Source organism: Scyliorhinus torazame, chromosome 7, assembly GCF_047496885.1.
Source record: "Scyliorhinus torazame isolate Kashiwa2021f chromosome 7, sScyTor2.1, whole genome shotgun sequence".
Lineage (NCBI taxonomy): Eukaryota > Metazoa > Chordata > Chondrichthyes > Carcharhiniformes > Scyliorhinidae > Scyliorhinus > Scyliorhinus torazame.
The window spans coordinates 132,570,525-132,594,118 of NC_092713.1; the positions used below are offsets into that span (position 1 = coordinate 132,570,525).

Genomic DNA, 23,594 nt, shown 5'->3' on the forward strand with positions numbered 1-23,594 from the left:
GGGATGCAGCCTCCTACAAGGACACAGCTTACAGCACAGATCATCACCATGTGCTGAGTGCATAGACTGGTTCGGACAGGCATAGGTCTTTAGTTTAATCTAACATCGTGTTAACCCGCAGTGAAAGTATGTTCAACAGTTTCGAACTTAATCAAATAGTGTTGTACTATTTTAAGTGTTGGTGGCCTGTATGTGTTCCACGGATCCAGAACACCCAACACATCATGGTACCAGTCGTTGAGGGATATTAGAACTTCTTAGACCTACCTGCAAGTGATCTGCCTTGCACCAGCATACAGTCATCCTGCAAAATGGACAGCGTCCGCCCGCCGCCGCCGCTCCGCATCACCGGTAACCTAGGGGCCAACTGGAAGATATTCAAACAACGCTTCCAGCTCTACCTTGAAGCCACAGACCAGGAAGCTGCCTCAGACACCAGGAAGATCGGTCTCTTCCTATCCACGGCCGGGGAACATGCCATCCACATTTTCAATTCTCTCACCTTTGCTGATGGGGAAGATAAATCAAAATTCAAGACGGTCCTCCTTAAGTTTGACAGTCACTGCGACATTGAGGTGAATGAAAGTTTCGAGCACTATGTATTCCAACAATGTTTGCAGGATAAAGGATGAACCTTTCCAGTCCTTTCTCACCCACCTCCGCATCCTTGCACAGTCCTGTAATTACGGGCCCACCGCCGACTCCATGATACGCAACCAGATCGTTTTTGGTGTTCAGTCGGACCCCCTACGCCAGCAGCTCCTCAGGGGAAAGCAGCTCACCCTAGCGATTGCCATCGAGACCTGCATGCCACATGAACACGCCACTAGTCGGTACTCCCCATCCAAGCGGCTGAAACGGCGTGGCATGGTCCCCACGAGGCAGAACAGGTCCAAGCAATCGAGCAACTCCAGGGCCTCAGCCTGGATGAGGGCGGCCATTTCGCGCGCTTTTCGCAGACTCCCGCGCTTGTGTGCACCGAATGAGGGGACGGCGACGTCGACGAACGTACTGCGCAGGCACGCACCACGTATGACCGCACCGCGAACGTACTGACGCTATAAATAGCGGCAACTGTGGCTCCACCCACTTAAAGCGGCAATGTCCTGCCAAATCCCGACGATGCCTGCGATGTGGCAAACTTGGCCACTATGCTGCTTTATGCAGATCAGCTCAGCCTGCCAACTCTCGTCGCTCCAGCCAGCCCCGCAGGAATGTCCGTGCCATTCAACCCACGATCACCGAGCCCGATTCAGACCTGCTACCCGATATTGACACCGAGGACCCGAAGACGCCTTTTCGAATCGGTATCATTACAAAAAACAGGGTGTCCCTGAAGCAAAGAATCCAGCCTCTATCAGTATGCAGCATCGATCCGGACGATGAGTGGTGTGCCACCCTTACGGTCAACCAAAATTCGTCGCCCACCTCCGAGACTAAATTTATGAACTTTTCGAATTTATGGACTCTCTGAATTGTTTTGTTGCTTTGTTTGATCGTTTCCCTGGTTTGTATATAGTGTTGATCTCGTTATTCTTGTTGCATACTGCTTCTCTGCACCAGGCACCTTCCCATGTAAATAGCTTAGTTCCCATGTACGTAGTCCTGTAAATATGTCTTCGCACCCCACACGTAGTTAAGAACATTCTCACCACACATTATTTATTGCCATACACATACATTTTTTATAAAAGGGGGGAATGTCATAATATACACCAGTATATCATGGTGCAGACACTCACACTGATGGACACACAGCAAGGCCAATCAACACACACAACACCGCAGCCAATCACCAGTTAGAGCACACTCACTATATAGACAGAGGGCATCAGAGATCCCTTCATTCGGGATGCAGCCTCTTAGGACAGAGCTTACAGCACAGTTCTTCACCATGTGCTGAGTGCATAGACTGGTGAGGATAGGCATAGGTCTTTAGTTTAATCTAACATCGTGTTAACCCACAGTGAAAGTATGTTCAACAGTTTCTAACTTAAAATAGTACAACACTAGTTTATTAAGTGTTGGTGGCCAGTATGTGTTCCACGGATCCAGAGCACCCAACACATCAGTGACCTATTGTTTCCCCTGGTTCGCGGCTCATTCAGTGACATGGGGAAAATTAACAAATAAGAAATGATGGCACTTTTAACATTTTAACTATGGTTCAACATTGCAAAAATTAAATTTCCTTGCTGATGAAATAGTTGCAACCATTTGCAATTTCCATTTAATGCAACCTCCATGACTCCTAATATGCAAAATGTTTTTGCTGCAATTCTTGCTTCCCTGTCTAAGAGACAATGTGTGCACACTAATGGGTCACTGATTGGTTTGGCAGCGTCTTGCTCTCTCTTTGCAATGTTGTCTCATGTCTTGCTTGCTGCTGCATTTCTTCTCTTTCACTCCCGTCTTTGTCATGTTGCTTGGTGGGGTATTACAGTCCACTTGTCGGACAACAACCCTAAAACCCAAGCACTCAGTGGAGCATATAGGTTAGTCCAAACATGGACAAAGAGCTGAACGCCAAAAGTGAGGTGGAGGGAGTGCCCTTGACATAAAGGCAGCATTTGACCAAATATGGCATCAAGGAGCCACTGGTAAAACTGAATTTAATGTCATTCCTAACACAAAAGATGGTTGTAGTGGTTGGAAGTCAATAATCTCAGCAGATAAGTGGAGTAACATACACACCACAGAAGTGCCAGGCAATGATCATCTCCTATAAGAGAAGATCTAACCATCGCCCCTTGACATGCAATTGCATTACCATCACTGAATCCCTAACTATCAACGTCCTGGGGTTACTGTTGACCAAAAACTGAGCTGGACTAGCAATATAAATACCGTGTCTCCCAGGGCAGGTCAGAGGCTAGGTATCCTGTAGCGCATATCACACCTCCTGCCCCCCCCCCCCCCCCCACCCCACACACACAAGCCTGACAACTACCTACAAGGTACAAGTCAGGAGTGCAATGGAATACTTTTTACTTGTCTGGATGGGCGCAGCTCCAACAACATTCAAGATGCTCGACACCATCCAGGACAAAGCCCATTTCATAGCTACTCTTTCCACATTCAATCCTCTACTACTGACCAACAGTGGTAGCTGTGTGTACCATCTACAACATGCACTGCAGGAACTTACCACAGGTCCTCAGGTGGCATCTTCCAAATCTTTGAACACTATCATCCTGAAGGACAAGGGTAGCAGATACCTGGGAACACCACCACCTGGAAGTTCCCATCCAAGCTACTCACCACTCTGACTTGGAAATATATCGCTGTTCCTTCATTGTCTGCTGGGGTACAACCCTGGAACTCCCTCCCTATCAACAGTGTGGGTGTGCCTACATCACATGGATTACAGTGATTCAAGAAGGCACATTTTCAAGAGCAACTACGGATGGGCAATAAAAATGTTCGTCTAGCCATCAAAACCCATATCCCATAAAATATTTTTTAAAAATCTACCTGTCCTATTACCAGCAAGGATCTGTAGACATGTACTCCACTCCTGGAACAGGAGCCGGAATGTGGCGACTAGATGTTTTTCACAGTAACTTCATTTGAAGCCTACTTGTGACAATAAGCGATTTTCATTTTTCATTTCATTTACAAGTTCCCTCTGTCCCTCGACATTTCTCCGTATCAGACTATTTATTGTGTATTCATTTGATTTGTTAGATTTCCCCAAATGCTTTTCTTGCACTTCCCAGAAAGAACTCCATTTGTTAATGTTCTGTGCATTTTCTTGTAGTCTAAAGTTTCTTCCATTGTCAACCTCTCAGTCAATATTTGCATTGTCTAAAATTTAGGATGAAAGACAGTTGCAAACCCAGGGACCTGTTGTATGGTGAAGTATCTGGAGTGACAGGTCCAAGGCTCGACTCTTGCACCTGGAAGTTATTCGTTGGCAAAAGAGGAGAATGGCGACGTCGCCTGTGGGCTGGCGGGCCATTACAACCAGTGGCTACTCAGCTTGCCTACTGGTGCCAAGGCCAGAAACAACAACCTACGTCACTTGGCAGCTTCATGTATTTTGCTTATGGCAGAAGCTGCCTCTCAAGGATTGGCTTTCACAATTATCAGCAAAGGTGCATCATATGAAGGAACCCCACCTGGGCGGCATGGCAACTCAGTGGTTAGCACAGTTGCTTCACAGCGCCAGGGACCCAGATTTGATACCCGGCTTGAGTCACTGTCTGTGCGTAGTCTGCACATTCTCGCCGTGTCTGTTTCCTCCCACAAGTCCTGAAAGACGAGCTGTTAGATAATTTGGTCATTCCGAGTTCTCCCTCTGTGTACCCGAACAGGCGCCGGTATGTGGTGACTTTCACAGTAATTTCATTGCAGTGTTAATGTGAGCCTACTTGTGACAATAAAGATTAATTATTATTATTAAACGGAATGTTTGTTGCATATCCATTATCTCTCATAGATGCAAAGATGACAACATGGTTCCACAGTTAGTTTTCAGTAAGTCAGCTGTGAAACATCCAGTTCCATTCTTTCGGAAATTATAGAGATGCATAATGTTAATGCCCTTCATTTTTTTTAAAAATTGTAGGATGTGGGCCTCGCTGGTATGCCAGCATTTATAGCTCATCTCGAATTGCTTGAGAAAGTGGTGGTGAGCTGCCTTCTTGAACTGCTGCAATCCATGTGAACACCCACAGTGCTGTTAAGGAGGGAGTGCCACGGACATCCGGTGGCGGCTATGAATGAAAAAAATGAAATGAAATGAAAGTCGCTTATTGTCACAAGTAGGCTTCAAATGAAGTTACTGTGAAAAGCCCCTAGTCGCCACATTCCGGCGCCTGTTCGGGGAGGCTGGTACGGGAATTGAACCGTGCTGCTGGCCTGCCTTGGTCTGCTTTAAAAGCCAGCTCTTTAGCCCTGTGTTAAACCAGCCCCTAGGAGTAGGTCGCACATTTGGTGGCTCCCGCTCGGGTCGGATCTTTGGGCGTTTTCCCCTGGTTTTTATCGGATCTGATTCAGAAAATTGATGTTGGATGCAATTGTGAAGAGGAATCCTACACCAGTGCATGGAGAGGCGGACCAGGAGTGTTCACAAAGGAAGAAATAGGCGAACAGAGAAGGCTTGGGCTGGGGCTGCAGAGGGAGAAAACATGGCGAACGACCGGAGTCCTGGCTCGACGACCCAGCGGTCGATGGAGCAGCTGATGCAGTTCATACAGGAGGGCTTCGCCAAGTAGAAACAGGAATGCTTGGACCCGATTAAGGAATTGATTGCACGGCTGGAACTCAGACTGGATGCCCAAGATCGGGCGATCTAGAAAGTGGAGAAGGCACTGACTGAGCAGGAGGAACACCAAGCTGCAGTGGAGTTGGAGGTGGGGATGTTGAGAGACCAACAGAAAAGGCTCCAGGAGAAGGTGTAGGACCTAGAGAACAGGTCCCGCCGGCAGAACTTGAGAATCGTGGGTCTCCCGGAGGGATCTGAAGAAACAGACACAGGGACATACATGGCGGGCATGTTCGAGAAGTTACTGAGGGAGGGGATGTTCACCCGACCCTTGGAGGTGGACAGGGCGCACAGAGCGCTCGCGAGGAAGTCGCGTGTGGGGGACCCCGAGGGTGATGGTGGTGAGATTCCACAGGTACCTGGACAAGGAGTGTATCTTACAGTGGGCCAGGCAGACACGGAGCTACAAATGGGAGAACAGCATCCTGCATATAGCCCAGGATCTGAGCGCGGACATGGCCAGGAGAAGAGCAGGGTTCAATCAACTAAAGTCGGCCCTTTTCAAGAAGGTCAAGTTTGGGCTGCTGTATCCGGCCCGTCTTTGGGTCACGCATGAGGAGCAACATTTCTACTTCGAGTCGCCCGAGGAAGCGATGGACGTCGCTAGAAGGAAAGGGCTGGTAGCGGACTGAGGTCTTTGAACTGATCTTTGCTGCAGCGTCCATGTTAAAGATGTTTGTGTGTTTGGACGTTATCTGTAATACCTTCTGTATTGATTTGGGGCCTTCAGCTGAGCTGTGTGAGTTAAAGTTTGCATTTGCACTGATGGGGGATGGAGATGTGAATTTGTAGATGTTGGATCTTCTTTTTGATTTTCTTTGTGTTTGTGTTGGGCAATTGGGTTGGGATTGCTTTCGTTTGCATATGTGTCCGAGCGGGGGAGAGGGGGAGCGGAAGCAAACAATAGGAGGGAAAATGTCTGGCGCCATGGGCGGGGGCCACCAAGCCTGCTGGGCGGGCTATCTCACGGAAGCACAGTGGGGGGTGAGCAGATGTTATGCTTGTTGAAGGGGGTGGTTTGCATAGTGCTGTTACTTGGGGGGGGGGTAATGTTCTGCTGATGGGGGGTGGGAACTTTTGCTGTGGGACAATAGGGAGGTCGGGGCCGGAGGCTGCCTGGGGGCGGGCCTGCAGGTGCGCAGGGTGCTAGATGGAGACTGGCCCAAGAAAGGCGATGACTGATCGGCCGGGGGGGAGGGGGGGGGGGGGGCAAGAAGCCCCCCATCCAGGCTGATCACATGGAATGTAAGAGGGCCAAATGGGCAGGTTAAGGGGGCACATGTATTCACGCATTTGAGGGGACTGAAAGCGGACGTAGCAATGTTGCAGGAGACGCACCTTAGAGTAACTGATCAGGTCAGATTAAGGAAGGGATGGGTCGGGCAGGTTTTCCACTTGGGGCTGGACTCTAAGACTAGAGGGGTCGCATGGACCCATGGAGATTTGGGCGGCCGAGAGTGAAGGAATTCTCCTTCTACTCACACGTGCATAGAGTGTACTCCCGGATTGACTTTTTTTATCTTGAACAGGGCTTTACTGAAGGGGGTGGTGGACACCGAATATTCAGCGATCACAATCTCGGATCATGCCCCGCACTGGGTTGACCTACAGGTGAGCATGGAGGGTGGCCAACACCGGCACTGGAGGCTGGATGTTGGACTTTTAGCGGATGAGGTGGTGAGTGGGCGGCTGAGGAAATGTATCCAGAGCTATCTGTAAGTTAACAACACGGGGGCAGTCTCGGCGGCAATGGTCTGGGAGGCGCTGAAGACAGTGATTAGAGGGGAGCTGATCTCGATACAGGCCCACAGGAGAAGGTAGACAGAGCAGAGACGGACCGACTGATAAGGGAAATACTACAGGTCGACAGGAGTTATGTGGAGGCCCCAGAGGCAGGGCTTCTAAGGGAACGACGGAGGCTACAGGTGGAGTTTGGCTTGTTAACTACAGGGAAGGCGGTGGAGCAGCTGAGGAAGGCGATGGGGGGGGGGGCGATGTATGAATATGGGGAGAAGGCCAGCAGAATGCTTGCGCAGCAGCTTAGAAAGAGGGAGGCAGCCAGGGAGATTGGGAAAGTAAGGGACAGGAATGGGAACCTGGTCGGAGATTCAGGGGTTAATAAGGCGCTTAAGGAGTTTTACAGCAGGTTGGATGAGTCAGAACCCCCCCCCCACCCCCGCTGGATCGGAGGTGATGATGCAATTCTTAGGGGGCTGAGGTTCCCGAAGGTTGACGAAGGGCTGGTAGAAGGGCTGGGGCCCCGATCGGGTTGGAAGAAATAGCAGAAGGGCTGATGGCCAAGCAGTCGGGTAAAGCCCCGGGACCGGACGGGTACCCAGTGGAGTTTTATAAAAAGTTCTCTGGGATACTGGGGTCACTGCTGTTGACATTTAATGAGGTAAGGGAGAGAGGGGGGCTTCCCCCGACGATGTCACAGGCCATTATCTCATTGATCCTGAAGCGGGATAAGGACCTGGAGCTATACGGGTCCTACAGACCGACCTCCCTACTAAATGTAGATGCCAAACTGTTGGCCAAGATCTTGTCCTCAATGATTGAAGACTGCGTTCCGGACATGATTGGAGAGGACCAGACGGGATTTGGCAAGGGTAGGCAGTTGGCGGCCAATGTAAGAAGGCTGCTGAATGTAATTATGTTGCCCCCAGGGGGTAGGGACGTGAAGGTAATGGTCGCAACGGACGCAGAGAAGGCATTTGATCGGGTGGAATGGGATTATCTGTGGGAGATACTGGGGCGGTTTGTATTTGGACGGGGCTTCATTGACTGGGTTAGACTGCTGTATCGGGCACCCATGGCGAACAGGTTGACATCGGACTAATTTAGGCTTCATCGGGGAGGCAGGACGTCCCCTCTCCCCACTGCTGTTCGCGTGAGAGCCTCAAGGGGCTGGTCCGGGGGGGGGGGGGGGGGGCACACAGGGTCTTGCTATATGCAGCCAACCTGCTCTTATATGTTTCGGACCCACTACGGCCGGTTTTTGGGTTATAAATTGAACATGGGGAAAAGTGAGATGTTTGCGGTCCAGGCAAGGGGGCAGGAGGGGCGATTGGGGGAGCTGCCGTTTAGAGTGGTGGGGGGGCTGCCGTTTAGAGTGGTGGGGTAGCTTTCGGTACCTAGGCATCCAGGTGGCGCAGGAATGGGAACGGTTGCACAAGCTAAATCTGGCCTGAATAGTAGACCAAATGAAGGAGGATTTCCGAAGGTGGGACATGCTCCCACTGTCGCTGGCTGGGAGGGTACAGACAGTAAAAATGACCGTCCTCCCGAGATTCCTGTTTGTGTTTCAGTGTCTCCCCATCTTTATTCCACGGTCCTTCTTTAAACGGGTCACTAAGGTGATCTCTGGCTTTGTATGGGCAGGTAAGGCCACACGAGTTAAAAGGGGGATGCTGGAGCGTAGGGAAGGGGGGGGGCAGCTGGTGCTGCCGAACTTTAGTAATTATTATTGGGCGGCGAATATAGCCATGATTAGGAAGAGGATGGTGAGTGGAGGGGGGGGTCAATGTGAGAGAGTGAAGAGGCGGCATCATGCAAGGGCTCTAGTTTGGGGCATTGGTAACAGTGCCTCTGCCATTCCCACCAGCATGGTACTCCACCAGCCCCGTGGTGGTAGCAGCCCTGAGAGTCTGGGGACAATGGAGGAGACATGTGGGAGCAGAGGAAGCATCGGTCTGGTCTCCAATAATCACCAGTTTGCCCCATGGAGGCTAGATGGAGGATTCCGGAGAAGACAGAGAGCAGGGATCGAGAGGATGGGAGATAAGTTTATAGAGGGGAGCTTTCCCAGCCTGAGGGAGTTGGAGGAGAAATTTGAATTGACGGGAGGGAACGGGTTTAGGTACCTGCAGGTGCGGGACTTCTTACGCAGGCAGGTCTCAACCTTCCCGCTCCTACCACGGGGTAGTGAATGTTTGTGCATTAAATGACAATCAAGCGGGCTGCTTTGTCCTGAATGGGGTCAACATCTTGAGTGTTGTTGGAGTTGCACTGATCCAGGCAAGTGACGAGTATGCCATCACACTCCTGACTTGTGCCTTGTAAACGGTGGAAAGGATTTATGAAGTAAGGAGGTGAGATACCCACCACAGGATTCCTCGCCTTTGACCTGCTCTTGTAGCCATAGTATTTACATGGTTAGTCCAGTTCAGTTTCTGGTCAATGGTAACCCCCAGAATGTTGACCGTGGGGTTTCAGCAATGGTAATGGCACTGAACATCAAGGGGTGATGATTAAATTCTCTTTGGTAGGAGGTGGACATCTGGCATTTGTGTGGAACAGAAGTTATTTGCCATTTGTCAGCCGAAACTGGATATTGTCCAGTCTTTCTGCATACGTGCATAAGACTGTTTCAGTATGCAAGTCGCCACAAATGGTGCCAAGCATAGTGAACATTCCCACTTTTGGGCCTTATGATGGTGGGATGGTCATTCATGAAGCAGCTGAAGATGGTTGGGCCCGGAGGAACTCCTGCAGTGATGTCCTGAAGCTGACATGGCTGATCTCCAACCACCACAACCGTTGTGCCAGGTATGGCTCCATCCAGCAGTTTTTCCTCTGACTCCCTGTGATTCCAGTTTTGCTTAGACTCCTTGGTGTCACACTCAGTCAAATGCTGCCTTGATGGCAAGGACAGTCACTGGAATTCAACTCTTTTGCCCATATTTGAACAAAGGCTGTAATGAGGTCAGGAGCTGAGCGAACCGAGCCTGCCCGTTAGCAAAATTGTTCCCCTTCTGCATTCGAGTTTTATCCTACAGAGAAGCAAATAAGGCAGGTAACCTTGATCAACACACAGAACTCCAACAAGAATTGTGCAGCTGGAAACTGACATCACGTCACTAACCGAGCATGCGCCAGAGACGGGTCCCGGCCGGTCACTCCAACCCAACCGAGCATGCGCCAGGAGCCGGCTGCTCGACAACCCCGCCCCCCTTCCCCTCCCGAAAAAAACTATTTTTATATGTAAAGATTGCTAAAATCGTAGTTGAAGAAAAAATTCATTGCAAAAAGTAAGGCGACATAACGTAACCCTGCGCAAAAGAGTAAGATCCGCCAGCGTCCTGCCGCAATTGACACAGTTAAGTCACATTCAAACACACCACACGCCTTAATAAAAGACCGTCTAAAACTTCCAGAGAGAGGGGCGGGGTACCGAATTGACGGAACATACCGCCGGCAATCCCGAGGTTGCTGAATTTCCCCGCTCCAACCTGCCGCTCCGAGCACTCAAAATTTCAACCTTGGCGCTTCCAGCATCAACTGCCAGCGTGATGAGCTCATGGCGCAGGCGCGGCCATCAGGCCGCTGTTCCCTGCCCCGAGTGCCAGGAGGCGCTGTGTTACCCCGCCCCCGCCCCCGGCAGCATCTACCAGAATACAACAAGCCTCTATAATAAAGTGTTTCAAGTGTAACAACTAATATATCCCAAAATAAATAATAAAAGTGAAATGTTGTGGGTGCTGGAAGTCTGAAATAAAATTGGCTCCCTGAGTATTGGCAGCATTTACTGTTTAACTGGAATATATCCCACATCCACTACACACTCGAGCACGTGTGTGATCACAAGAATGCCATAAATGTGCCAGTAGGCACCCTGTGCTTTCTACTGGGGTGTCCATGCCTCTTGCCCAGGGTTGCAGGGGTCAGTGGAGCATCAGTGTAATGAAGCTGTGATCGAACATGAATGTGGGGGCAATAAGAGTGGCCAGGATTCAATTCCGGCCTTGGGTGACTGGGGGGGGGGGGGGGGGGGGGTGCAGTTCTCCCCATATCTGATTTCTTCCGGGTGCTTCGGTTTCCTCCCACAAATATGAAGATGTGCAGGTTAGGTGTATTGGCCATGTTAAATTGTCCCTTAGTGTCCAAACGATGTGCAGGTTAGGTGGGGTTGTGAGTCTTCGGGATGGGGGAATGTGGGTCTAGGTTGCATGTTCTTTTGGGGGGTTAGTGCAGACTCAATGGGCCAAATGGCCTCCTTCTGCACTGTAGGGATTCTAATGTTCATGGAAGCATAATCCAGCTGAGAGGCTTTACAAATAAATGCTTAGCTTCATGGACATGTCGGAACTCATGAGTCCAAAGACTGGGTCTAGTCCAAGCAGGAGACAGTGGACCTATGTGGAATGCTGGAGGAACAGTTATGGCCACTGTGATATAGTGGTCATCCGTTATCTGTGCCGATGAAGATGACCACGGCACTCAACTGACTTGTCTTAGGCATGTTCCAGCGATCATCCTGGCCAATGTTTACTCCTCAGTCAAGGTGACCAGAAACAAATTATCTAGTTGTTATCACATTGCCATTTGTGGGAGTTTGCGATGAGCAAATTGGCTGCATTTCATATCTTATAACAATGACTACACTCCAAAAAATGCACTTTATTAGCTGTGACATGCTTTGGGATGCCTGTAGCTGGTGAAAGGTGCTATAAAAATGGAACTCTAAGGACAAGGTCAATGTAGAGAAACATGAAGTGATTAACCTTGTTAAGAAAACATGGAGAGACAAAAAAATAAATAAAAGGTACAACTCTAAAGTGAGCAGAAAGACCTGGGTGTACATATGCATAATGTGGAGATGCCGGCGTTGGACTGGGGTGAGCACAGTAAGCACTTAACCTGGTGTTGTAAGACTTCTTACTGTACATATGCATAAGTCACTGAAGGTGACACAACAGATTGAAAGAGCAGTTAATAAAGCATACAAAGGACTTCCGGGTGTGGCGATGACGAGCTAAGTCGCACGTTTCGGCACCTCCCGTTTTAACGGACTTTTGGGCTCTTATCGGGAGCCCCAACGGCAATTTTCAAAGGCTAAACCCACTGTGAGGCGACATAGAAGGGAGTCCCCCCCGGATGTGAATGGACAGAAGAGATAATAGTGGCCAGATTACGGAGGATCCTCTGGAGCAGCGACAAAGAAGGGAAGTGAGAAGCAAGATGGCGGCGGAGGGAGGCCAGTTGGTATGGGGCCTGGAACAGCAGGAGTTCCTCCGGCGATGTGTGGAGGAGCTCAAGAAGGAGGTGATGGCGCCGATGCTGCAGGTGATTGAGGGGTTAAAGGAGGCGCAGAAGACCCAAGAGATGGAGCTCCGTGGAGTGAAGGCAAAAGCTGCCGAAAATGAGGACGAGATACAGGGCTTGGTGGTGAAGACGGAGACGCACGAGGCACTGCATAAGAGGTGTATGGAGAGACTGGAAGCCCTGGAAAATAGCTCGAGGAGGAAGAACTTAAGAATCTTGGGTCTTCCCGAAGGGGCAGAGGGAGCGGACGTTGGGGCGTATGTGAGCACGATGCTCCATACTTTAATGGGAGCTGAGGCCCCGACGGGCCCCCTGGAAGTGGAGGGAGCGTATCGAGTCCTCGTGAGAAGACCAAAGGCAGGAGAAATACCTCGAGCAATAGTGGTGAGGTTCCACCGCTACAAGGACAGGGAGATGGTCCTGAGATGGGCGAAAAAGACACGGAGCAGCAGATGGGAGAACGCGGTGATCCGCGTGTATCAGGATTGGAGTGCGGAGGTGGCGAGAAGGAGGGCGAGTTTCAATCGGGCCAAGGCGGTGCTCCACAAGAGGAAAGTGAAGTTCGGAATGTTGCAGCCGGCAAGACTGTGGGTTACACACCAGGGTAAACACCACTACTTCGAGACGGCAGAAGAGGCGTGGACATTTATCGAAGAGGAGAAGTTGGACTAGATTGGAGAAAGAGTGTTTGAAATGAAGTAGTGAGGTGGTGGCAAGGGACTGTGAATCAGATGGGGGGGCGGGGGGAAAAAAAAGAAAAAGAAAAAAATGTCTTTCCCCTCGAAGGGGGGGGGGGACACACACGAAGAAATGTGGGCGCCGGTGGGGAAGGGGAGGGGGAAGGAGAGAGGGAGCTGCGCCATCAGGGGCGGGGTCGAGAGGGAAGCGCGGGCTTTGTCCCCGCGCTATGGAAATTGTGGCGGGAAAAGGGGGCGCAGGAAGGAGGGGGCCTCACATGATGGGAGGCTAAGGATAAACGGGGGAAGCCGAGGTCAGCCAGAGTTTGCTGACTTCCGGAAGCAATATGGGGGGAGCAACTAAGCTAGAGAGGGATCTAGCGGGGGGGGGGGGGGGGGGGAGGGGGGGGTGTTAACTGGGTTGCTGCTCCTAAGGGGAAGGGGGAGCGGTTACGGGATGGGATGGTCGGGACGGGAGGGCGCCGTCGGGGGAGAAAGCGGGTGCGTGGGAACCGGGTGAGGAGCTGGTCTAAAAAAGGGGATGGCTAGTCGACGAGGGGGAGGGTGTAACGAGCCCCCCAACCCGGTTGATCACGTGGAACGTGAGAGGGTTGAACAGGCCGATTAAGAGGGCAAGGGTACTTGCGCACCTAAAGAAGCTAAAGGCAGACGTGGTCATGCTTCAGGAGACGCACCTGAAACTGGCGGATCAGGTCAGATTAAGGAAAGGATGGGTGGGACAGGTATTCCACTCGGGCTTGGATGCGAAAAATAGAGGGGTGGCAATACTGGTGGGGAAACGGGTATTGTTTGAGGCGAAGAACATAGTGGCGGACAGTGGGGGTAGATACGTGATGGTGAGTGGCAGACTGCAAGGTGAGGCAGTGGTGCTGGTGAATGTATATGCCCCGAACTGTGATGACGCGAACTTTATGAAGCGTATGTTGGGGCGCATCCCGGACCTGGAGATGGGAAAGTTGGTAATGGAGGGGGACTTCAACACGGTGCTGGACCCAGGGCTGGACCGGTCCAGATCTAGGACCGGGAGGAGGCCGGCAGCGGCCAAGGTGCTTAAGGGCTTTATGGAGCAGATGGGAGGAGTGGATCCCTGGAGATTTACTAGGCCAAGGAGTAAAGAGTTTTCCTTCTTCTCCCATGTCCACAAAGTGTACTCCCGGATAGACTTCTTTGTCCTGGGAAGGGCGCTGATCCCGAAGGTGGCAGGAACGGAGTATTCGGCTATAGCCATTTCAGATCATGCCCCACATTGGGTAGATCTGGAAGTAGGAGAGGAAAAGGAACAGCGCCCACTTTGGAGATTAGATATGGGACTGTTGGCGGACGAGGGGGTATGTGTAAGGGTGAGGGGATGTATTGAAAGGTACCTAGAGATTAATGATGACAGGGAGGTCCAGGTGGGAGTGGTCTGGGAGGCGCTGAAGGTGGTGGTTAGAGGGGAGCTGATCTCCATAAGGGCCCATAAGGGGAAACAAGAGGGTAAAGAAAGGGAGAGATTGTTAAGGGAGATTTTGAGGGTGGATAGGCAATATGCGGAGGCTCCAGATGAAGGGCTATACAGGGAAAGACGGAGATTGCACACGGACTTTGACTTGTTGACCACGGGTAAGGCGGAGGCACAATGGAGGAAGGCACAGGGAGTGCAGTATGAATATGGAGAGAAGGCGAGCCGGCTGCTGGCCCAACAACTTAGGAAGAGGGGGGCGGCGAGAGAGATCGGAGGGGTTAGAGACGAGGAGGGAAAGATGGAACGGGGAGCGGAGAGGGTGAACGGGGTGTTGAAGGTATTTTACGAGAGGCTATATCCGGCTCAACCCCTGGAAGGGAAAGAGGGAATGATGCGTTTCCTAAACCAGCTGGAGTTCCCGAAGGTTGAGGAACAGGAGATGACAGGACTGGGAGCGCAGATTGAGGTGGAGGAGGTGGTAAAAGGAATTGGGAACATGCAGGCAGGGAAGGCCCCGGGACCGGATGGGTTCCCGGTGGAGTTCTATAGGAAATACTTGGACCTGCTGGCCCCACTTCTGATGAGAACCTTTAATGAGGCTAGGGAAAGGGGGACACTACCCCCGACGATGTCGGAGGCGACGATATCGCTGATCCTGAAAAGAGACAAAGACCCGCTGCAGTGCGGGTCATACAGGCCTATTTCCCTCTTGAACGTAGATGCCAAGCTTTTGGCCAAGGTGATGGCGACGAGGATAGAGGACTGTGTCCCTGGCGTGGTGTATGATGATCAAACGGGGTTTGTTAAAGGGAGGCAATTGAATGCTAATATACGGAGGCTGCTGGGGGTGATGATGATGCCCCCACCAGAGGGGGAGGCGGAGATAGTGGTGGCGATGGATGCAGAGAAAGCATTTGATAGAGTGGAGTGGGACTACCTGTGGGAAGTACTGAGGAGATTTGGATTTGGAGAGGTGTTCATTAGATGGGTTCAGCTCCTGTACAGGGCCCCGGTGGCAAGTGTGATTACAAATAGGCAACGATCTGACCACTTCCGACTATATAGGGGTACAAGACAGGGATGTCCCCTGTCCCCGTTACTGTTTGCGTTGGCAATTGAGCCACTGGCCATAGCACTGAGGGGCTCCAGGAAGTGGAGGGGGGTACTTAGAGGAGGAGAAGAGCATCGGGTGTCATTATACGCGGATGATTTGTTGTTGTATGTCGCGGACCCAGTGGAGGGGATGCCTGAGATAATGCAGACACTCAGGGAGTTTGGAGAATTTTCAGGATATAAATTGAATATGGGGAAGAGTGAACTGTTTGTGATGCACCCCGGGGAACAGGGCAGGGGAATAGACGATTTACTGTTGAGGAGGGTAACAAGGGATTTCCGGTATTTGGGGATCCAGGTGGCCAGGAACTGGGGAACCTTGCATAAGCTTAACTTGGCACGGCTGGTAGAGCAGATGGAAGAGGACTTTAGGAGGTGGGACATGGTGCCCCTGTCATTGGCGGGCAGGGTGCAGGCAGTTAAAATGGTGGTTCTTCCAAGGTTTCTTTTTGTGTTCCAGTGCCTCCCTGTACTGATTACAAAGGCCTTTTTTAAAAAGGTGGACAAGAGTATTATGAGCTTTGTGTGGGCTGGAAAGACCCCAAGAGTAAAGAGGGGGTTCCTGCAGCGCAGTAGGGACAGAGGGGGACTGGCACTGCCGAGTCTAAGTGATTATTATTGGGCCGCGAACGTGTCAATGATATGTAAGTGGATGAGGGAAGGGGAAGGAGCGGCGTGGAAAAGACTGGAGATGGCGTCCTGTAGGGGAACTAGCCTAAAAGCACTGGCGACGACGCCGTTGCCATTCTCCCCGAAAAAGTACACCACAAACCCAGTGGTGGTGGCAACTCTGAAAATTTGGGGGCAGTGGAGATGACATAAGGGAGTGACGGCGGCCTCAGTGTGGCCCCCGATAAGGAACAATCATAGGTTCCTCCCGGGAAGGATAGATGGGGGATTTAAATCTTGGCAGCGAGCAGGAATTGCGAAATTGAAGGACTTGTTCTTAGACAGGACGTTCGCGAGTCTGGGAGCACTGACAGAAAAATATGGGCTGCCACCTGGGAATGCATTTCGCTATATGCAAGTGAGGGCATTTGTGAGGCAACAGGTGAGGGAATTTCCGCAGCTCCGGCGCAAGAGATCCAGGACAGAATGATTTCGGGGGCATGGGTGGGTGATGGCAGTGTGTCAGATATATATAGGGAAATGAGAGATGAGGGGGAGACGATGGTGGAGGAGCTGAAGGGAAAATGGGAGGAGGAGTTGGGGGAAGAGATAGAGGAGGGGCTGTGGGCAGACGCCCTAAGTAGGGTAAACCCTTCGTCCTCGTGTGCCAGGCTCAGCCTGATACAATTCAAGGTTCTACACAGGGCGCATATGACTGGAGCAAGGCTGAGTAGATTTTTTGGAGTGGAGGATAGATGCGGGAGATGCGCAGGAAGCCCGGCGAACCACACCCACATGTTCTGGTCATGTCCGGTATTGCATGGGTTCTGGGTGGGTGTGGCAAAAGTGTTTTCAAAGGTGGTGGGGGTCCGGGTCGAACCAGGCTGGGGTTGGCTATATTTGGGGTTGCAGATGAGCCGGGAGTGCAGGAGGCGAGAGAGGCCGATGTTTTGGCCTTTGTGTCCCTAGTAGCCCGGCGAAGGATTCTACTTATGAAAGAAGCTAAACCCCCGGGCGTGGAGGCCTGGATAAACGACATGGCAGGATTCATAAAATTGGAGCGGATAAAGTACGCACTACACTAAGAGGTTCGGCTCAAGGGTTCACCAGGCGGTGGCAATCGTTCCTCGACTATCTCGCAGAGCGATAAGGGAAACTAGGAAAGGTAGCAGCAGCAACCCAGGGGGGAAGGGGGGGGAGAGAGGACTCATTTGGGTCCTGAGGGGTTTTATGTGTGTGTTTATATATTAGTTATTTATATTAGATTTTACGAAGTTACTATTTTAGTTCCTATTTCTGTTGTTTCTTATTTTGTTGTTGGCAGTTGCCGTTAGTTAGCATATTATTTATTTAAAAAACGATCAATGTATATATTATTACAAAGTTGTAAAATGGGAAATTTTTGTTTTTGTTTGATCGAAAAACTTTAATAAAATATATATTTTTTAAAAAAGCATACAAAGCTTTATCAATGGGACATAGAGTACAAAAGCAGGGGAATTGAGTAAAACTTGACAACAGGTCCCATCGGCTTAACCTGTGGATTGTTGGACTACCAGAGGGTGCAGAGGGTAAGAACCTGACAGAATTTGTCTCGAAGATGCTCGGGAAACTGGTCGGGGAGGAAAGATTCACTAAGCCCTCAGAAGTGGATCAGGCCCACAGGTCGCTCCTCCAAAAGCCCAAATCAGGAGAACCACCATGGGCAATAATTGCGAAACTTCTCAAGTTTCAAGATAAGGAATGGCTCTGAGCTGAAGCACACAGTCGTGCAAGTGGGAAGAACACACAATGCGCATACATCAGGAGCCGACCTGGCCAAGCACCGGGCAGAATATAATGGGGCCAAAACCCACTGTTTAAAAGTAAAGTGAGATTCGGAATGTTGTATCCGGCAAGACTACGGGTTACATTTAACAACAATGAACATTACTTCAACACGATGGAGCCAGCGAACGAGTTCATCCAAAAGGACGGATTCAGGAAGAAGCAGTGAAAGGAGAACAAGGACAATGTGGATACACAGGAACCAAGGGGGAAGGGGGGGTAACTATGCAGGGGATGAGGCGGGGGGGGGGGTGGAATCAGACAGGTACAAAACTGAAGAAACATTTTTTCCAGGGGGGAGCCACCACAGGCTAGTGCACGGGAAGATGGGGAGGGAGGGGGGGGTTCACTGCACCTCAAGAGAGGGTGCCTGGCAGGAGGAGAGGGTACAACTGCAAGCTGGGGGGTGGGGGGCATGGGAAGGGGATGGACAAAAGGTGGGGAGAAAGACATTGGGGGAGAGGGAAGGGGGACACCGCACAGGCAAATGGGCCCAGGATGGGGCAGGGGAGGGTAGAACACTGGTTACACACATGGAGAGGACTGGAACAAGAGAATGATGGTGGCCATCTTGGATGGCCCATGAACGAAGAGAAACCACATTGCAGGGGCGCACCCACGAGGTAAGTATGGCTGACCCCACAGGGCGACAGTAACCACCCGTCAGAATAGTCACCTGGAATGTGAGGGGACTCAACGGGGCAATGAAAAGATCCAGAGTCTTCACCCATCTAAAAAGCCTGAGGGTTGACAAAACCTTTCTACAGGAGACGGATTAAAGTGAGAAAGACTGACTGAGGTTAAGGAAAGCTGGATAGGACAGACTTATGAGCGCTTCAACACAAGGGCAAGGGCTGGCCAAACTGTTCAACAAAAAAGTAGCATTCACAGCGACAAACTCGATGATGGACTCAGGAGGGCGATATGTAATGGTGGGGTCCCGGTGGTACTTGTGTGTATATATGCTCCAAACTGGAATGACAGGTTTGTCAACGGCAGACAGCTAATGGCAAATGTCAGACACCTGCTGAACATGATTATAACCCAACCCTGGAGAGGACACCCAGAGGTAATCATCTCTCTGTATGCTGAGAAGGCCGGAGTAGAATGGAAGTACCTCATGGATGTGCTTGAACGGTTTGGGTTTGGGCTAATGTTCAACCTCATGGGTGAAATGCATGGCGAGCGAACGGACAAAACCACCAACTCTGAATATTTCCGGCTGCATAGAGGTATGAGGCAGGGATGCCCATTGTCCCTGCTGATGTTCGCTCTGGCAATTGAGCCACTAGCCAATGGAACCCCGAAGGGAGCTTGGATGCAAATTAAACCTGAGGAAGAGCAAAATCTTCCCGGTGAAACCCCAGGGGGGGAGGAGCAGTCTGGGGATGCTGCCGTTCAAACTACCCCAAACCAAGTTCAGGTAACTGAGGATCCAGATTGCTCACAACTGGGCAAGGCTCCATAAGTTGACCTGTCCAGCCTGGAGGAGAAGGTGAAGATGGACCTGCCGAGATGGGACTTGCTCCCACTCTCCTGGCGGGAAGAGTGCAGACAATAAAAATGAAAGTGCTGCCAAAATTCCTTTTCATATTCAGATCACTCCCAATCTTCATCTTCAAATCCTTCTTCACTAGGGTGGAAAAACTGATCATGCCCCTTGTCTGGGCAGGAAAGAACTCTAGGATACGTAAAACCGTCTTACAAAGAGGGTGGCGCATGGGGGACTTGGCTCTGCTGAACCTCCTATTCTACCACTAGGCAGAAAACGCAGAAAGGGTGTTGGGGTTGCTGGGAGAGCCGAAGGTGGAATGGATGCAGGTGGAGGGGGCATCCTGTATTGGGACGTCGCTTCGGGCATTGGCCACTGCCCCATTCCCATTGCCCCCAGCCAAGTACTCGAGGAGCCCGTGGTACTTGCCAGACTAAAGACCTGGAACCAGCTCAGACACCACTTCAAACACAGTGACATGTCTGTTGCGGTCCCCATCTGTAGAAAGGATGGATTTGTCCTGGCAAAGCTACCTACAAAGGGTGGAGAAAAGATGAAGGGAGGCTGATGCTAAGGGATCTGTAGGTGGATAATGGCAACTCTGGGGGAATTAGTGGAGAAGCTTCAACTCCTGAAAGGGAACAAACTCCGCTACCTGCAGCTCAGGAACTTCCTACACAAGGAGACCACTACATTCCCCCAGATACCCAACTGAAACAACTTGCTCAGGACGAACCAAGGGGCGGTAACTGCGCTGGCATAGATGAGGTAAGGGCTCCACTGAATGAAACATGAGAAAAATCGGAGGAGGAACTGGGCATGGAGACAGGGGGGGATGACTCTGGATTGAAGCTCTGCACAGGGCAAAGCCTAATGTGATTAAAGGTGGTGCACAGGGTGCACCTGACCAGGACACGCAGGAGTGCGTTCTTCCTGGAGGTGGAGAATGAATGTGAGCGGTGTCGGGGGGATCCAGCCAACCATATCCATATGTTCTGGTTTTCAGGATGCAGGGTGGGGGGGGGGGAGGGGAGAAAGAGACAGAGAGGGGACAAGGGGGATGGGGCGAGGTTAGACGGGGGTGGAGAAGAGGGAACACCAACTACAGCGAGGAGAAAGTGAAATCTTTATAACAATGTAAATAGGCCAGTTGTCCCTTTTTTCCTAATTTCTTTTTTTTAAAAATATATTTATTCAAATTTTTCAACAAATTTTCAACAAACCCCCCCCCCCAACAAAAAGAAAGAAACAAGAACACAACAATCAGAAATTATACATTGGATTTCCCCCATGTACAATAACTCCCCATATAACATTTAAAAATACAAATAGGGAAAAACCCCCGTCACGATATTCAGGTAAACATCATGGTGCAAACATACATACATACTGATGAACAGATCAACAGACCAATCAACACACACACACACCACAGCCAATCACAGGCAAGAGCATACACACTACAAAACAGGGAAGACAACACTTCCCGGGCAGTCCAGCAGGAGACAGCTCAGGGCACAGAGCTCACAGTAAGCCACTCAGACATCCACCATGTGCTGAGTGCCTCTCCAAGATACTGTTAGGAATAGGTCCACAGATTCAGGGGTAATGATCGAACCTCAGTAACCAGTTTACCACTGAAAATACATGTTAGTAATAAAACTGAGTTGTACCATTCACAACCGTGTTGGTTCGTCTGTGTAGCAGAGCACCCAACACATCATGGTACCAGGATTGGAACCCGGTAACTGTGGGACATACCTACGGATCCTCAGGAATCTGCCATCCTGCGCCATGGACACCGTCAGCATGCCGCAGCCGCTACAAGTCGCTGGAAACCTCGGCTTCAATTGGAAGCTGTTCAAACAGCGCTTCCAGCTCTTCCTGGAAGCCAACGAAAAGGAGAGCGCTTCGGACACCAGAAAAATCGCCCTCCTCCTCTCTACGGCAGGTCAACACGCCATCCATGTCTACAACTCCCTGGTGTTTGCGGAAGGTGAGGACAAGACCAAGTACAAGACGGTCCTTCTCAAACTCGACCAACACTTCTGCGTCGAGGTAAACGAGAGTTTCGAGAGGTTTCTCTTCCAGCAGCATCTGCAGGGTAAGGATGAGTCCTTTCAATCCTTCCTTACACACCTCCGTATCCTCGCGCAATCCTGCGGTTACGACACCACCTCCGATTCAATGATTCGGGACCAGATTGTTTTTGGGGTCACCTCGGGCACCCTACGACAGCAGCTCCTAAAAATTAAAGGCCTCACCCTAGCCTCCGCAATTGAAGCCTGTGTCCTGCATGAAAACGCGACCAGCCGCTACTCACAATTTCAAATGGCCGAATCGACGCGGCAGGGGTCCTACGCGGCCGGATCGGCGAGGCAGGCATCCTACGAGGCCGAACAGGTCCAGGCGGTCGAGTTCCTCCCGGCCCGCAGCCTGGACGAGGGCGGCCATTTCACACGCTTTCCGAGGCCTCCCGCGTTTGTGCGCGCCAAAAAAGACGTCGACACAGAGGGACGTGATGCGCAGGCGCGCTCGACGCAAGACCGAACTGCGCATGCGCGGTAGCGCAATGGACGCCATGATGTCGCGACGTGCGGCAAATGCGGAGCCGCACATTTAAAGCGGCAATGTCCAGCCAGAAACCGACAATGCCTCCGCTGTGGCAAGATGGGCCACTACGCTGCCTGCTGTCGAGCACCTCAACCTGCCAATGTTCCCCAATTCCGACAACCTCGCAGGGACGTGCGGACCATTCAGCCTCCTTACTACGAGTCGTGCCCAGACGATATCCAGACCAGTGACACAGATGACCGGGACGCCTTCCGTGTTGCGGGCATTGATGGGAACCGGATGTCTCCAGCCAGGACCCACCAGCCGTTGCAAGTGAACACTGTCAATCTGGGTGATGAATGGTGTGCCACCCTAACGGTCAACCGATCACCGATAACATTCCGTCTGGACACTAGCGCCTCCGCCAACCTCATAGCATGGTCAGCCTTCTACGCCATGAAGGTCAGACCACCCATTCGGCCATCCCATTGCAAGGTGGTCGACTACAATGGAAACATTATCCCGGCTATGGGATCCTGCCAGCTCCAGGTGACACACAACACACACACGGCCACACTCTCATTCGAAATAGTCGGATCATCAAAGGACTCCCTGCTAGGCGCACAGGCATGCAAGTTTCTCCACCTCGTGCAACGGGTCCACGCTCTGTCTCCAGAAGGCACATCTGATTTCCCGGATGCTGAATTTAGGGCACAACTTCAATCGCTCCTCGCCCACAACCAGGAGGCATTCGAGGGCATGGGAACACTGCCCTACACCTACAGAATTCGGCTCAAACCGAACGCCATCTCGGTCATGCACGCACCTCGCAGGGTCCCGGCGCCACTCAAAGACCGCCTCAAGCAGCAGCTGCAGGATCGCCAGGATCAAGGGGTGCTATCCCGGGTCACGGAGCCCACGCCATGGGTCAGCTCCATGGTGTGTGTTAAGAAGCCCTCTGGCGAGCTCCAGATCTGCATTGATCCAAAAGACCTCAACAACAACATAATGAGGGAACACTACCCCATACCCAAACGGGAAGAGATCACGAGCGAAATTGCCCGGGCTAAAATCTTCACAAAGCTGGATGCCTCGAAGGGTTTTTGGCAGATCCAACTGGATCAGTCCAGCCGAAAGCTGTGCACCTTCAACACCCCTTTCGGCAGGTTCTGCTATAACAGAATGCCATTTGGCATCATCTCGGCATCCGAGGTCTTTCACAGGATCATGGAACAGATGATGGAGGGCATCGAAGGGGTGCATATTTATGTGGACGACGTCATCATCTGGTCCATCACACCACAGGAGCACATCAATTGTCTCCAGCCCGTCTTTGCACGCATACGGGAAAACGGCCTGCGCCTCAACCGAGCCAAGTGTTCTTTCGGCCAAACCGAGCTGAAGTTTCTGGGGGACCACATATCCCGGTCAGGGGTCCGTCCGGATGCAGACAAGGTGAGCGCCATTACAGCCATGCCGCAGCCGGCAGACAAGTGCTACGCTTCCTAGGCATGGTCAACTTCCTGGGGAAGTTCATTCCCAACC

At 51.3% G+C, this 23,594-nt stretch overlaps 1 protein-coding gene across 3 annotated transcripts in view; it reads right to left on the reverse strand.

The window, feature by feature from the left end:
* nuf2 (UF2 component of NDC80 kinetochore complex) overlaps positions 1-10,601 on the reverse strand; it is an 83,301-nt gene extending 72,700 nt beyond the window's left edge. Inside the window, exon 1 of one of the 3 annotated variants that reach the window (XM_072511498.1) lies at positions 10,461-10,601. Coding sequence is in view for 1 of the 3 variants with exons in the window: in XM_072511497.1 (XP_072367598.1) it covers positions 10,443-10,458 (16 nt within the window). In the remaining 2 variants the exon portion in view is untranslated. Of the gene's footprint in view, positions 1-9,373; positions 9,649-10,442 lie in introns of those variants that run through there. The other 2 variants (XM_072511497.1, XM_072511499.1) reach the window with 2 other exon arrangements.
* Between the last annotated feature and the right edge of the window lie 12,993 nt (positions 10,602-23,594).